This window comes from Schizosaccharomyces octosporus (genome assembly GCF_000150505.1).
Source record: "Schizosaccharomyces octosporus yFS286 unplaced genomic scaffold supercont6.2, whole genome shotgun sequence".
In the NCBI taxonomy this organism is placed as follows: domain Eukaryota; kingdom Fungi; phylum Ascomycota; class Schizosaccharomycetes; order Schizosaccharomycetales; family Schizosaccharomycetaceae; genus Schizosaccharomyces; species Schizosaccharomyces octosporus.
The window spans coordinates 2,711,114-2,722,852 of record NW_013185620.1 but is presented as its reverse complement, the minus strand read 5'-3'; the positions used below and the strand labels follow the sequence as shown (position 1 = coordinate 2,722,852).

The 11,739-nt window shown below is 39.0% G+C and overlaps 6 protein-coding genes across 6 annotated transcripts; 4 read left to right on the top strand and 2 right to left on the bottom strand.

Moving 5' to 3' along the window:
* Positions 1 to 95: 95 nt before the first annotated feature.
* Positions 96 to 1,664, top strand: SOCG_00656 (uncharacterized protein). Its single transcript, XM_013163076.1, has 2 exons — positions 96 to 390; positions 651 to 1,664. The coding sequence occupies exons 1-2, from the start codon at positions 331 to 333 to the stop codon at positions 1,419 to 1,421; spliced, it is 831 nt and encodes a 276-aa protein (XP_013018530.1). The 5' UTR covers positions 96 to 330; the 3' UTR covers positions 1,422 to 1,664.
* A 364-nt stretch (positions 1,665 to 2,028) lies between these two features.
* On the top strand, positions 2,029 to 4,695 carry SOCG_00655 (golgi transport complex subunit Cog3). Its single transcript, XM_013163075.1, has 7 exons — positions 2,029 to 2,208; positions 2,254 to 2,646; positions 2,706 to 2,876; positions 2,922 to 3,059; positions 3,107 to 3,331; positions 3,375 to 3,911; positions 3,964 to 4,695. The coding sequence occupies exons 1-7, from the start codon at positions 2,149 to 2,151 to the stop codon at positions 4,669 to 4,671; spliced, it is 2,232 nt and encodes a 743-aa protein (XP_013018529.1). The 5' UTR covers positions 2,029 to 2,148; the 3' UTR covers positions 4,672 to 4,695.
* Positions 4,696 to 4,833: 138 nt separating this feature from the next.
* Positions 4,834 to 5,494, top strand: SOCG_00654 (acyl-coenzyme A binding protein). Its single transcript, XM_013163074.1, has 2 exons — positions 4,834 to 5,014; positions 5,060 to 5,494. The coding sequence occupies exons 1-2, from the start codon at positions 4,937 to 4,939 to the stop codon at positions 5,243 to 5,245; spliced, it is 264 nt and encodes an 87-aa protein (XP_013018528.1). The 5' UTR covers positions 4,834 to 4,936; the 3' UTR covers positions 5,246 to 5,494.
* SOCG_00653 (glutathione-dependent formaldehyde dehydrogenase) lies at positions 5,315 to 7,201 on the bottom strand. Its single transcript, XM_013163073.1, has 3 exons — positions 7,047 to 7,201; positions 6,828 to 6,871; positions 5,315 to 6,667 (listed from the first exon to the last, which is right to left on the bottom strand). The coding sequence occupies exons 1-3, from the start codon at positions 7,077 to 7,079 to the stop codon at positions 5,608 to 5,610; spliced, it is 1,137 nt and encodes a 378-aa protein (XP_013018527.1). The 5' UTR covers positions 7,080 to 7,201; the 3' UTR covers positions 5,315 to 5,607.
* A 569-nt stretch (positions 7,202 to 7,770) lies between these two features.
* On the top strand, positions 7,771 to 9,179 carry SOCG_00652 (ADP-ribosylation factor). The gene is made up of 3 exons (XM_013163072.1): positions 7,771 to 8,131; positions 8,222 to 8,524; positions 8,613 to 9,179. Exons 1-3 carry the CDS (start codon positions 8,026 to 8,028, stop codon positions 8,756 to 8,758), a joined length of 555 nt encoding a protein of 184 aa, XP_013018526.1. The 5' UTR covers positions 7,771 to 8,025; the 3' UTR covers positions 8,759 to 9,179.
* SOCG_00651 (anthranilate synthase component II) lies at positions 9,152 to 11,676 on the bottom strand. Its single transcript, XM_013163071.1, has one exon. It carries the CDS (start codon positions 11,574 to 11,576, stop codon positions 9,288 to 9,290), a length of 2,289 nt encoding a protein of 762 aa, XP_013018525.1. The 5' UTR covers positions 11,577 to 11,676; the 3' UTR covers positions 9,152 to 9,287.
* Between the last annotated feature and the right edge of the window lie 63 nt (positions 11,677 to 11,739).

The following is an 11,739-nucleotide window of genomic DNA, read 5'->3' as shown; positions in this document are numbered from 1 at the left end:
GATAATCGATTTGGAAATATTCATTATTACTAGCTCAAATAAAAGATACTTAGTTGGATTCGGCTCGATGTAAATAATTTAGATAGACTTCATCATGTCGATGCACCATACTCGACCGTTTGGTAATGAAAAGAAACAACCTGTTTAAATAAAGAATTATGAAAAATTTGAAATACTTTATAACGTACATATTTGAGAACAACAGATTGCATTTCTATTTAGATGCCACCTGTCGAATTCTTCGTTAATCTATACATCATCCAGTACTGGCTTTACCAACTTACCCAAAGCAACCTCCTCTCAACGAAAAGCGATTTGATTTTTTGTAAAATGCCACCAAAAGTATCTCCTAATAAGCCATTAGGCGAACGCCTTCTTCCTCTTGTCAAAGTAAGTTTGTAATTTAGCTTGAATGTGTATACCCTTGTCACGAATGGGAGTAGGGATAACAGAGACTTGTCTTTTCCTGTAGGATGAAAGTATTATTAAATTTCAACAAGAATTTACAATCGTATCCCAAACGGCTCTTAAAGGATCTTTGTCATCCGCGATTCTCGACATCCGTTGTATCCAATTGTTACAACATCATTCAAGTGTTCTTTCTAAGATGTATTATTCAAGGACTTGTTGGCTAACCAGTTTATTTTTAGAATACTCAATTTTTTTGGTTTTTGGGTCAGTTTGCTGTCGTGCTGTTTAGCGCTATTTATACCTTGCAAGTGGTTCCTTTCCGTCAAGGTTCATCATGCATATTCAAGACCGGTATTGCAGGAGCCGTCTTGGCATATTCCATTGTCCTTTACAAGGTTTATGGCTCTAGCATCCTATCTCGTTCCTCTTGGAATACCCCGTTTTTACGCCGTATAATGACTGATGATAATGTCTTATATTTTGTTTTGGCTTTATCTTTGTTGTTGAACCGTCCTGTCTTGTTTGCCCTTACACCTTATGCTATTTATGCTACGTTCCATATCTCTACCTACATGCGTAGCAACCTCTTGCCAGCTATTTCTCCCTCCGTCACAAGCGGTACTGAACCAAAGAATTATGTTTATAAAGTATCTCAACTCCTTAACAAGTACACTCGTACTCAATTTCAACCAGCCATGAAGCTTGTTGCCAACATTGAAGCATTCCTCTTATTCCGTTACTTCTTTGGTTTCTTCTTGCGCTTGAACACCTTCTCTCAATTTATCTTCTATGCCTTCTTCCTTCGTATGCGTTACAACAGCAGCCATTTCACTCGTGCTTCCTTCCGAGATATTGGTCTTCGTATGGACCGTGTTGTCGCCGACCACCGCGTTCCTCCTCAAGCAAGAAACGCTTGGGCCCAACTTAAGCACTACCTCTCTAAATTCGGCAATGTACCCCTTACTCAATCTCCCGCTTCCGGTGCTCGCCCTACCTCTGCATCCACTTAAGTGAATTTTTTTTTCAGTTAAAAATATCTTTACCCTATTCAAGCTGTTACTGGTTCCCTTTGGCTTTCCAATTGCTTATTTCCACAGGGAGTTATCGGGCTTTTTTTAATCGATAAACTTGTATTATGTCGTGTTTAGGACGAGCAAAAGTTTATAATCTGTACTAAGACTTTTATTGAATCCAAAACCTACCCTATACCTTTTTAATAAGTAATTGTTTATGAATAGTAGTTTCCCTACCAAATAACGTTCTTCCCTAGTAAAAGGTTTTGCACTAACAGCAATCGCGTACATGTATTGAAAACGCTCTAGAGGTGCTCTAGAGGTGGACTGAGAATTCAGCGTCGTTGGGTTTAGATGTCTACTATATCTACGCTTTTTCTTTGATTCTCATATTCAGTACACTCATTAATTAAGGTATGAAACAAAAGTGGACCACCAGAAATATGAATAGCTGATAGAGGAAAAATAACAATATTACTCTTTCTGTGATTTAATTTCTTTATTCATACTTAGTTATGCAATTCTTTTGCTTTAGTTCATTGTTTACTATTTCATCACCAAGTAGCTGAAATTTCGATTGCTACTTCTTATTTCGGGGAACTTCGGTGATTTGAGAAGTTTCGGTAAATAGTTCTCCGAAGCCTTAAAAGAAGCACTGTTTACAATTTACCTGTTTCGGCATGAATCAAACGAGGATAGAGTTTCTCAATTAGGGCATAGAAATATGTTTGATCAGTGGGATTTTTTACATTCAGAGAATGAAGGGTTAGTCAACTTTTCGCAGGTAAGGTAAAAGTAGCATTTATCGATATTAACGTGTACGGGAAAGCCATTGAACGCGTTTGAATCCTCAAAACCCATGGCAAATGATCAGCCTCCCGTAAAGAATTTGGGATCTCCGATATTTGATTCCCCTACTTCACTTAGGCGATGTAACTCTTTGAAATTGCTAAGTCCAAAGTGTGAACAAGGTGCTGAGGTAGCACTAGAGGATACACAAAAAAAAATGGATTGGATAGAACAAGATTTCGAAAGCGAACTTTTAAAACGAGCAGATATCCGCATTCGTGAGCTCCAGGCCTATTCAGCATTCGCGGATGGACTTTCACAGAAGACAGATGAAATCAAGCAATCTTTGTCATCTATAAAGACTAGTTTTTTGGTATCAGAGTCAAAGTTAAATGAGTTTTCTGAGACGTGCAACGCACTCGGAACTGAAGAGGTATGGATCATCAAATCGAATATCTCAACTTTACTTTTCTGTTAACACATATGATATAGGAAGCATTTTCTAGACTTGCTAATGATATTGGTGAAGGATTATCTTATTTTGCACCACTAAAAGAACTGATTCGTGTTTTTCGTCACCCGCCGTCAGACTTGGTATCAAGAAGTTCCTTTCGAAATTATATTTTGCAAATAAACAGATGCATCGACTTCTTGGAAAAAAACGTATGCTTTAATACTCTTTTCCATAATCGTTACTAATTTCTATAGACGGATTTTCAAGAGAGCGAATTTTATTTATCTCAATATAAACGACTTTTAACTCAAGGATTTACTATGTTTAAAAATCACTTTTTCCGTCTTATTAAGTTAGCATCTGAACAAGTTGCGCAGAGCGCAAAGACCATGGTAATGGATTTTGAGAGTCAAATTGTGATTACTAACTAACTATCTAGCAAATAGACAAACAACTTGAAAGCTCTATTTTCTATTCTCGTTTTAGTGCAATTGCTCTTCAAATTCGACCGCTGCTCATAGAATTTAAGAAGAGTATTTCCGAAGATACGTTTAATTTTACTGCGTTTTATGATTTTTATTTGCAAACCCGTATGCGCTTGCTTCAGCCTGTTCTTAGCAGTCAGATAAGGAGTTTTTTCTTAGAAAAGTCCATTACTTCGTTCGTAAGTACCTGAAAGTTTGAGTTTTGTGTTAACTAAATAACAGATTCAAAAATCTTTAGCTATCCTACAACTTACTTTCTTTGATGAAAGCAGGCTGTTTAATGAATTCTTTGATGAAACAAATGAAAAATTTACAGAATACTGGCAAAACTTATGTGAGACTTTTTACGAAGGTTCCAGATCGATGATTCTACGTGAGAAGAATTTGACAGATCTGTGTGAAGTCTGTTCCTACATACGGTCTTTCCAAAATTCGATAGCAGAAGGAGATAGGGAAGAAATAGGAAAAGAGCTTGCGACGCATCTTACTCCAGTAGTATTTGAACTTCAGAACCGAGTGATATTTTTGGTACAAGCAACTATTGATTCAGAAATCCAAAATTACACGCCGGCTGACGACGATCTCTTCCCCGATATGAACAAAGGAACTGAACTATTCAATTTGCAGAATTTGGGTTTAAATGACGTCGAAGAAAAAGTAAACGCAAATGTACCAGAACGGCTTGCAATGGCACAAGGATGGTATCCAGTCGTTCAAAAGTCCTTGATAATTCTCTCAAAAATATATCGTCTTCTTGATGTAAGATATATGGCCCTTTTGTGAATCTTATTAAGCTAATCTAATCATCTAGTCGAATGTCTTTGACGATATTGCTCTCGAAATCATACATGCTACTATTGGATCATTAATGGAAGCTTACGAGTACTTTAGCAGTAAGAACGATCCACAAATTGCCAGACTTTTTTTTATAAAAAACCTTTTGGTTCTGAAAGAGCAATTAAGTTCATTTGAAATTCAATACGCTCATATTCAGGCAGGTGTGGACTTTAAAAAGATCTGGGATCGCGTACGTGAATGGCGTTCTAACCTAAGAGGCATTCTTCAACTGGCGTATGAAACATTCCCTAAATTTATAAACAATATGGTGGATAGCAGACAAGAGCTGAACGAATACTTGCGATTTGCAGTAAATGGGTATGTTGAGACGGCGGCTGGGTCGTTCACAAGTGCTTTGAAAGCACATGACCCAAACAGTGCGAATGAATTCAAACATCGACTGGATAAGGTAGAGAGTTTACATGAGCAAATTTCCTCTTACCTAACGGAATCTTGGATCGAAGGACTACTTCTGCAAGCAGTATATGAGGAAACTGCCAAATACTTCCGAGATTACTACAATACACTATCCGCTGAAGATATTCAGGCTTTGGAAACTACAGAGTTAAACCATGAGACTAACCAAAACGTGTCGAAAAGCCTGGAAGACTACCTAGATTACATTGCTGTACCTTTTCAACGCTGTAACGAATCTTTACCTAACGACAAGGCATCAATCTAAACCTATCCTAATTGCCTAATGAAAATAGTACTTTAGAAAATGAAATGTCTCACTACCTTCTTTTTGATGTTTTAAATCGTACATTATGTTTCTACCGAACTTTTATATTTATCATACTCATTCATCTATTGATTGTCCATGCATTCTGTTTTCCTGACTTGTCCCAACAATCCACACGAACAATCAAACAATTACTGTGCAGCTCACTAAGCGATATCATCATATTCAAGTTCCTCGTCTAACTTGACTTTTACCATCAACAAACATGTCTACACCATTTGAGAAAGCCGCTGCTGAAATTAAAGAACTTAAGCAAACTCCCAACAGTGATGAGCTTTTGAAGGTAAGGACGATGTTTTAAGAAATAGCAAGACTAACACCCTTTTAGCTCTATGGTTTGTTCAAGCAAGCTACCGTTGGAGACAACAACACTGAAAAGCCCGGTCTTTTGGATATGAAGGGTAAATACAAGTGGAATGCTTGGGAAGAGTTGAAGGGCAAGTCGAAGGAAGATGCCACAAACGAATATGTGGCTTTCGCCGAAGAACTCAAGGGTAAATACGGCTTGAAATAGATGTTGCATTACGATAAAATCTGTAATATCCTCATTAATTCCCTGTGTGCTCTCTTTTTAACATTGCACACCACTTCCTTTCTTAGATTACTACGAGTGTAATGTACCAGGTTATGAATGAACTTATTCAACTAGAGTATAAAAGCTTGCTATTAGTGACTACATGCGTAGTTTTCAAGTTGACATATCGACTAGTCTCACTACAAAAATGGGAAAGAGTTTAGCTACTTTCAGCTCTTAGGAATAAGTAAAAACAAAAAAGAGGAACGATAAACACTATTCATTTTCAAACACGTAAAAAAAAGCAATCACATTCAAGTACGAAGCTCGAAGAGCAAAGCACTTTTAGATTGTTAGCATATTCAAGGGTTGCTCATATCGACTACACAACGGATACACTTGCCCTCGTGCATGTGGTCAAAGGCGTTGTTAATAGTGTGCAAGTTTTCAGAGTGAGTGATATATTCATCAACCTTGAAATGACCTTGAAGGTAGTCGTCCACAAAGTTGGGAAGCTCAGTGCGGCCTTTGACACCACCAAAAGCAGAGCCCAGAATTTGACGACCGGTAACAACCAAGAAAGGTCGGAAAGCCAAGGTCTTACCGGCAGCAGCCACACCAATAACGCAGAGCTTACCCCATCCTTTGTGGCAGAATTGTAGGGCTTGAAGCATAACATTAACGTTGCCAGTGCAATCAAAAGCATAGTCAACACCACCGTCAGTCAACTCTGTAATATGTTGGACGATGTCGTCAACCTTGGTAGGATTAATAAATTCAGTAGCGCCAAATTTTTTGGCGAAAGCTTCCTTTTCAGAATTGATGTCAATGGCGATGATACGGGAGGCTCCTGAAGCAACGGCACCTTGCATGGCAGCAAGACCAACACATCCGGCTCCGATAACAGCAACAGTCGAGCCTGCCTCAACCTTGGCAGAGTGAGTAACGGCTCCGAAACCAGTTGTGACACCACAACCCAAAAGACAAACGCTACGAAGAGGAGCAGAGTGGGAAATGGCAGCGAGAGAGATGTCGGCAACAACGGTGTATTGGCTAAAGCTTGAGCAACCCATATAATGAAGAAGGGGCTTGCCATCAATGGAGAAACGAGAAGTACCGTCGGGCAATAAACCACGACCTTGGGTTTCACGGATTTTGGAGCAAAGGTTAGTTTTACCGCTACGGCAGAACTTGCATTCTTTACACTCGGGAGTGTAAAGAAGAATGACATGATCACCAGGACGAACATTGGTAACGCCTTCGCCAATGCTCTCAACGACACCAGCACCTTCGTGACCCAAGACGACAGGGAACGCACCTTCAGGGTCTACACCAGAAAGGGTATAAGCATCAGTGTGACAAACAGCCGTCCAGTTAACTTGAACACGAACTTCATGAGACTTTGGAGGAGCTACTTGAATACTAAATAAGCAGCTCGCCTAATTCTTCTCATCCAAACTCAGCGGGTGAGAAGTAGCAAGCCAATGTTAGTAATCATGACGCCAAAAAAAAAAAGGAAACCTCAAGCAAAGAAAAAACAATAAACTGAGAGAATCCAAATAAAGAATGAATAGTTACTTACTTTTCTATAGACAAGGGTTCTCCAGCCTTCCAAGCAACTGCGGCCTACACATATGGATTAGCACAAGTACATGAAATGAGGGAAGCTTCAACGATGAAAGAACCGACCCAAGGGAAAGTGGTATAAGTACTCTAATATTCATGAATCATTTGTGGATCCACACTACATTCACGAATCCATTGTTTTTCGCTATTTCCTTCCAAACGTCTTTTTACTTACCTTGCAAGTGATAGATTTTCCTTCAGAAGACATATTTAACCTAACGTATCAAAAGAAAAAGGTATTCTACAACTGGAATAGCAATGGACAATCAGGTTTGAATTTTGCTGAGTCTAAATATGATGACTGTGGAAAATGCTTACTTCAAGGGTAGCAGACGATCTACCGATCTACCGATACGAAAAAAATTATTTTCGGCTTCCAGCCTTTCTGCTTATTACTAATCTAATACGCTTATTCATTTATTCTTATGATTTCGATTTGCAAACTTTTAAGACTCAAAAAGAAGCAGCAAAAGGAAAGTCCTTGGTTTATTTCCTCTTACGCGTTAGGTGACATGGATATGCGCGTAGATCCAAACATACGTCTCTTTTCTTCTTGATCTACAGCCTAGTTTTAGTATTATTATTATTAAATCACAAGCACATGTCTTCTTCTTTTTAATCAAAATATAAATTATATGGTAAGCTAGTGTTTTTTCTATTCAAAACCTCTAAATTCTCGAATATCGTACTAGGATCATTAAAACGAGGATTGTCAAGAAGAACCTTACGGATATCTGAAAATGAAAAGCAAAGTTGTCAGGGAAAAGTATATAAAATAAATCTTTACTACTTTTATTGAAAATAGTTAGGTTCTTTTCTACTTTGCTTTGAATTTTGTCAATCGAATTATTTGTTGTTTACGGCATTTTAACGAACTCGCTATAAAAGTCAGCAACTTACAACAAGAAACGTTATAAAGAAAGTGAAGTATGTTGAAGTGTCGTATATGGTGGGAGAGTTGATTTGTAGAATCTGTCAAGACGCGCTTTTGACCGTACACTTTTGGCGTAAACAGAATTCGTTTGCTTTTTGTATATCTTGTCTTTCATTTATATATACTATAATCGAAAAGCAGTGCTTTTTTCTCTAGGGTTAAGAGACAGTAATTTTGGTTTGTTAATAAGGCTTTTCGCAATTTTGGTCGACGGTCTATCATGGGAAACGGTCTAGTCAAGGGCTTTTCAAAGCCTTTTCAACGTATTTTTGTCAATAAAGAGATGCGAATTTTGATGCTCGGTTTAGACGCTGCTGGTAAAACAAGTATGTTTTCAATCAAGAGTTCTTTGCACAAGACAGGAGGGATTTCATTTTCTTTCTTTTTAACTAGTTCTAATTCTAACACGTTTGTAGCAATCCTTTATAAATTAAAACTCAATCAGAGCGTCGTGACTATACCCACCGTAGGTTTTAATGTTGAAACAGTCACCTACAAAAACATCAGGTTCAATGTATGGGATGTAGGTGGTCAAGACAAAATCCGTCCCCTTTGGCGACATTACTTTACCGGTACAAAAGGTCTCATCTTCGTGGTGGATGCTGCAGATAGCAATCGTTTAGCAGAAGCTCGTCAAGAGTTGCACAGAATCATTTCTGATCGTGAAATGCGAGATGCTCTTTTGTTGGTTTTTGCAAATAAACAGGATTTGGGAAATGGTATGTATTCATGAAAGCACAATACACGGAATGAAATTGTTTGTTTCCATTCTGGCCCATCCCTACTAGCTACTAACACAGTGTTTAGCCCTTTCACCCCTTCAAATTACTGAGATTCTTCAGCTCGACAAGTTGAAAGACCGACTTTGGAATGTTCAGCCAACTTGTGCTTTAACAGGAGATGGCTTATTAGAAGGATTAGCTTGGCTAAGCCAAAATGCAAAAATCAAGTAATGAATAACCCTTTCGGGAAGTACACTTTTAAATTATCTTCAATCGTTTCCCTTTATATCCCTTTTTGGCTAATTCATAAACCTGCTTCGTTGTCTCGTTTCGAATTTATGAATCCCGCTTTTTTGAATCCATTCTTTTTCACCGCAAGCCATATGATATCCGTTCGCTAGGACAACTTTCTTTATCGGTTGCTTTCTAATTTATTTTTTCCGTTTCCTTTTAGTACTTTATGTGATCGTTCTTGTTCTTTGCTATTTAAGATCAATTTCGGTTACCCTTACTATATACCTCTGTCCATAGTTTTGTGTATATAATTTGCTCTTAGTAGCTATTGAAATTAATTCCCTATTTCATTTCTTTTGGTGCTTACTACAATTTACTTTGGTATTATATTACCCTCTATTTTTTTCCGTTGCATATAAGTATAGACATACCAAACATTATATTTAATGACCTTTATATTTTCCAAAAAAAAATTAAACAAACTTTTCATAATAGAGACAATCTATAGCCCGGGAAACATAAAATTCTAACACTTTTTGGCATTTTGAATAAACCTTTTGATTTTTTCGTCATCTTGGATACCTTCCGTTTCCACCCCGCTGGATACATCGACGATTGCAGCATGTGATGTGCATATAGCCTCTTGGACATTATCAGGAGTCAATCCACCAGCTAAAACATAAGGAATTTTTATCTGAGCAGCTGCTTTCCAGTCTACAGTTTTGCCTAATCCTCCAGATTGACCTCCTACAAATGCATCAACGAGAGGAAGAACGTGATAGTTTGGTGAAGACAGTTCTGACGCATTAGGAGAGAATACTTTAAATACAGGCTTTTGTAACTCCTCGGCCCATTGTAATGGCTCTTGCCCGTGCAACTGAACAATATCCAAATCGACAGCTGACAGTACCTCCTTAATATACTCTAAAGGTTGATTTTTAAATACACCAACAACCAAAGGATGGCGAGAATTAGCAATTTTTTGAAATTGGTATCCAAACCAATCTTTTTGTTTATCACATGGGCTACCCATATCTCGGTAATGGCGAACGTTGGAATGGGCCAACTCAACAATGTCTTTAGCAACTTGAAGGTCCACCCTCCGTTTACTTTTGTCAGCAAAAATGAGACCTATTAAATCGCCTCCTGATTCTATAATCGTTTTAGCTGCTGGAACAGTGCGAGTACCACATACCTTTACAAGGGGCTTAGAAGAGCCATCTGAACCCTCTTTTTTGGAAGCACCATGAAGAAGCTCCTGTGCAAAGGCAGCAGGATCAGAAGCACGCATCAACGACTCGCCGACGAGGACGGCAGAGACGCCTTGCTTTGTATATAATTCAACATCGGATCTGGAGCTGATACCGCTAAGAGCAGCCAAAACAACGTCCTTAGGAACCATATCAACCAACTTGGAGGTATTCGATAAGTCTACCTCGAAATTATGTAAATTACGATTGTTAACACCAATCACCTTGGCACCTAACTTAATAGCAATTTCCATTTCACTGGCGCAGTTAACTTCAACTAAAGGCTCCATGTCTAAAGATTTTGCAAACTTATAGAGCGATTCTAATTGTTCGTAGGACAGCATGGCAACAATAAGCAAGACTGAATCAGCACCATTCAAGCGAGCTTCCATGATTTGGTAGGGATCGATGATAAAGTCTTTGCGGAGGATTGCAGGACGATCAGCGACCTGATCTACAGCACGGCGTGCAAGCTGCAAATCGTCCAAGGAACCCTTAAACCACTTAGGTTCAGTGAGGACAGAGATAACAGAAGCACCAGCGTTGGCATAAATCAAAGCCTGTTGAGCGGCATTGGCATAAGGATCGATATCACCCTTGGAAGGAGATGCACGCTTGACCTCGGCCATAAGGGCTGGTGTCGACTTTTTGAGGCGGTCGTAAAAATTAACCACGGGATAGGTAAGATTCATCTTTAAATATGTTTGTAAATCATTTACACTGTGTCCCTTTTCACATTTGCTTTTGGCAACGTCGATGAGGCGTTGAGCGTGAATCTTGTTGAGGATGGATAGCTTGGGGACGTTCTCGGGGGCAGCAGCAGAAGAAAAAGAGACAGTGTTGGATCGTTCCTTCATGGCTTTATTGAAAGAATCGTTCTTTGTGGGCATGATGACATTGTTTTCTTCCCAAGTGCCAGCAGTTAGGTTTAAGAAGTTTTGAAGATACTCTTTACCGTATTCGCTGAGAATACTCTCTGGATGGTACTGGACCCCCTCGATGGCAAACTTTTTATGACGAGCACCCATGATAATGCCATTTTCAGTCCAGCAGGTCACTTCCAAGTCAGCGGGAAGCGACTTGATGGTTCCAGCCAAAGAATGATAACGAGTAACGGAGATGCCTTGAGGGATTCCTTGGAACAAACCTAAACCATCATGATAAACTTTGGAGACTTTACCGTGAATGATTTCGCCAGCAGATTCAACGTTACCGCCCATGCTTTCGAAAAGACATTGCAAACCCATGCAGACACCGAAAATGGGAATTTTACCGGCAAAGCGAGAAATGGCTTCATTGCAAATACCACCATCATGAGCAGGATGACCAGGGCCTGGTGATAAGATGAGCTTTAAGGGCTTGAGTTGCTCGAGTTCGTCTACGGTGAGTTCATCATTGCGAATGACCAAAATTGGGTACCTCTTTTCGAGGTTTGAAAGATACTGAACAATGTTCCAAGTAAAGCTATCGTAATTATCAATCATTACGATGGGACGCTCTGGTTCGCCTTCCAAAACAATCTTGGTTTCGGAAGGCTCTTGCGTAGGGACCTCATGTTGAGTCATATTTCTATGCAGAATGCGTTTCAAATAAGAAGAATCACCACAAAGGCGAAAAACAAGGCAATTGCAAAAGAAAGAAAGAAAGTAGGCAAAGAAGAGCTTTTTGGTGAGTAGAAAAAGTTCACCCAGAGGGTGGTGGATAAAGATAACGCACTCGAACGTGAAA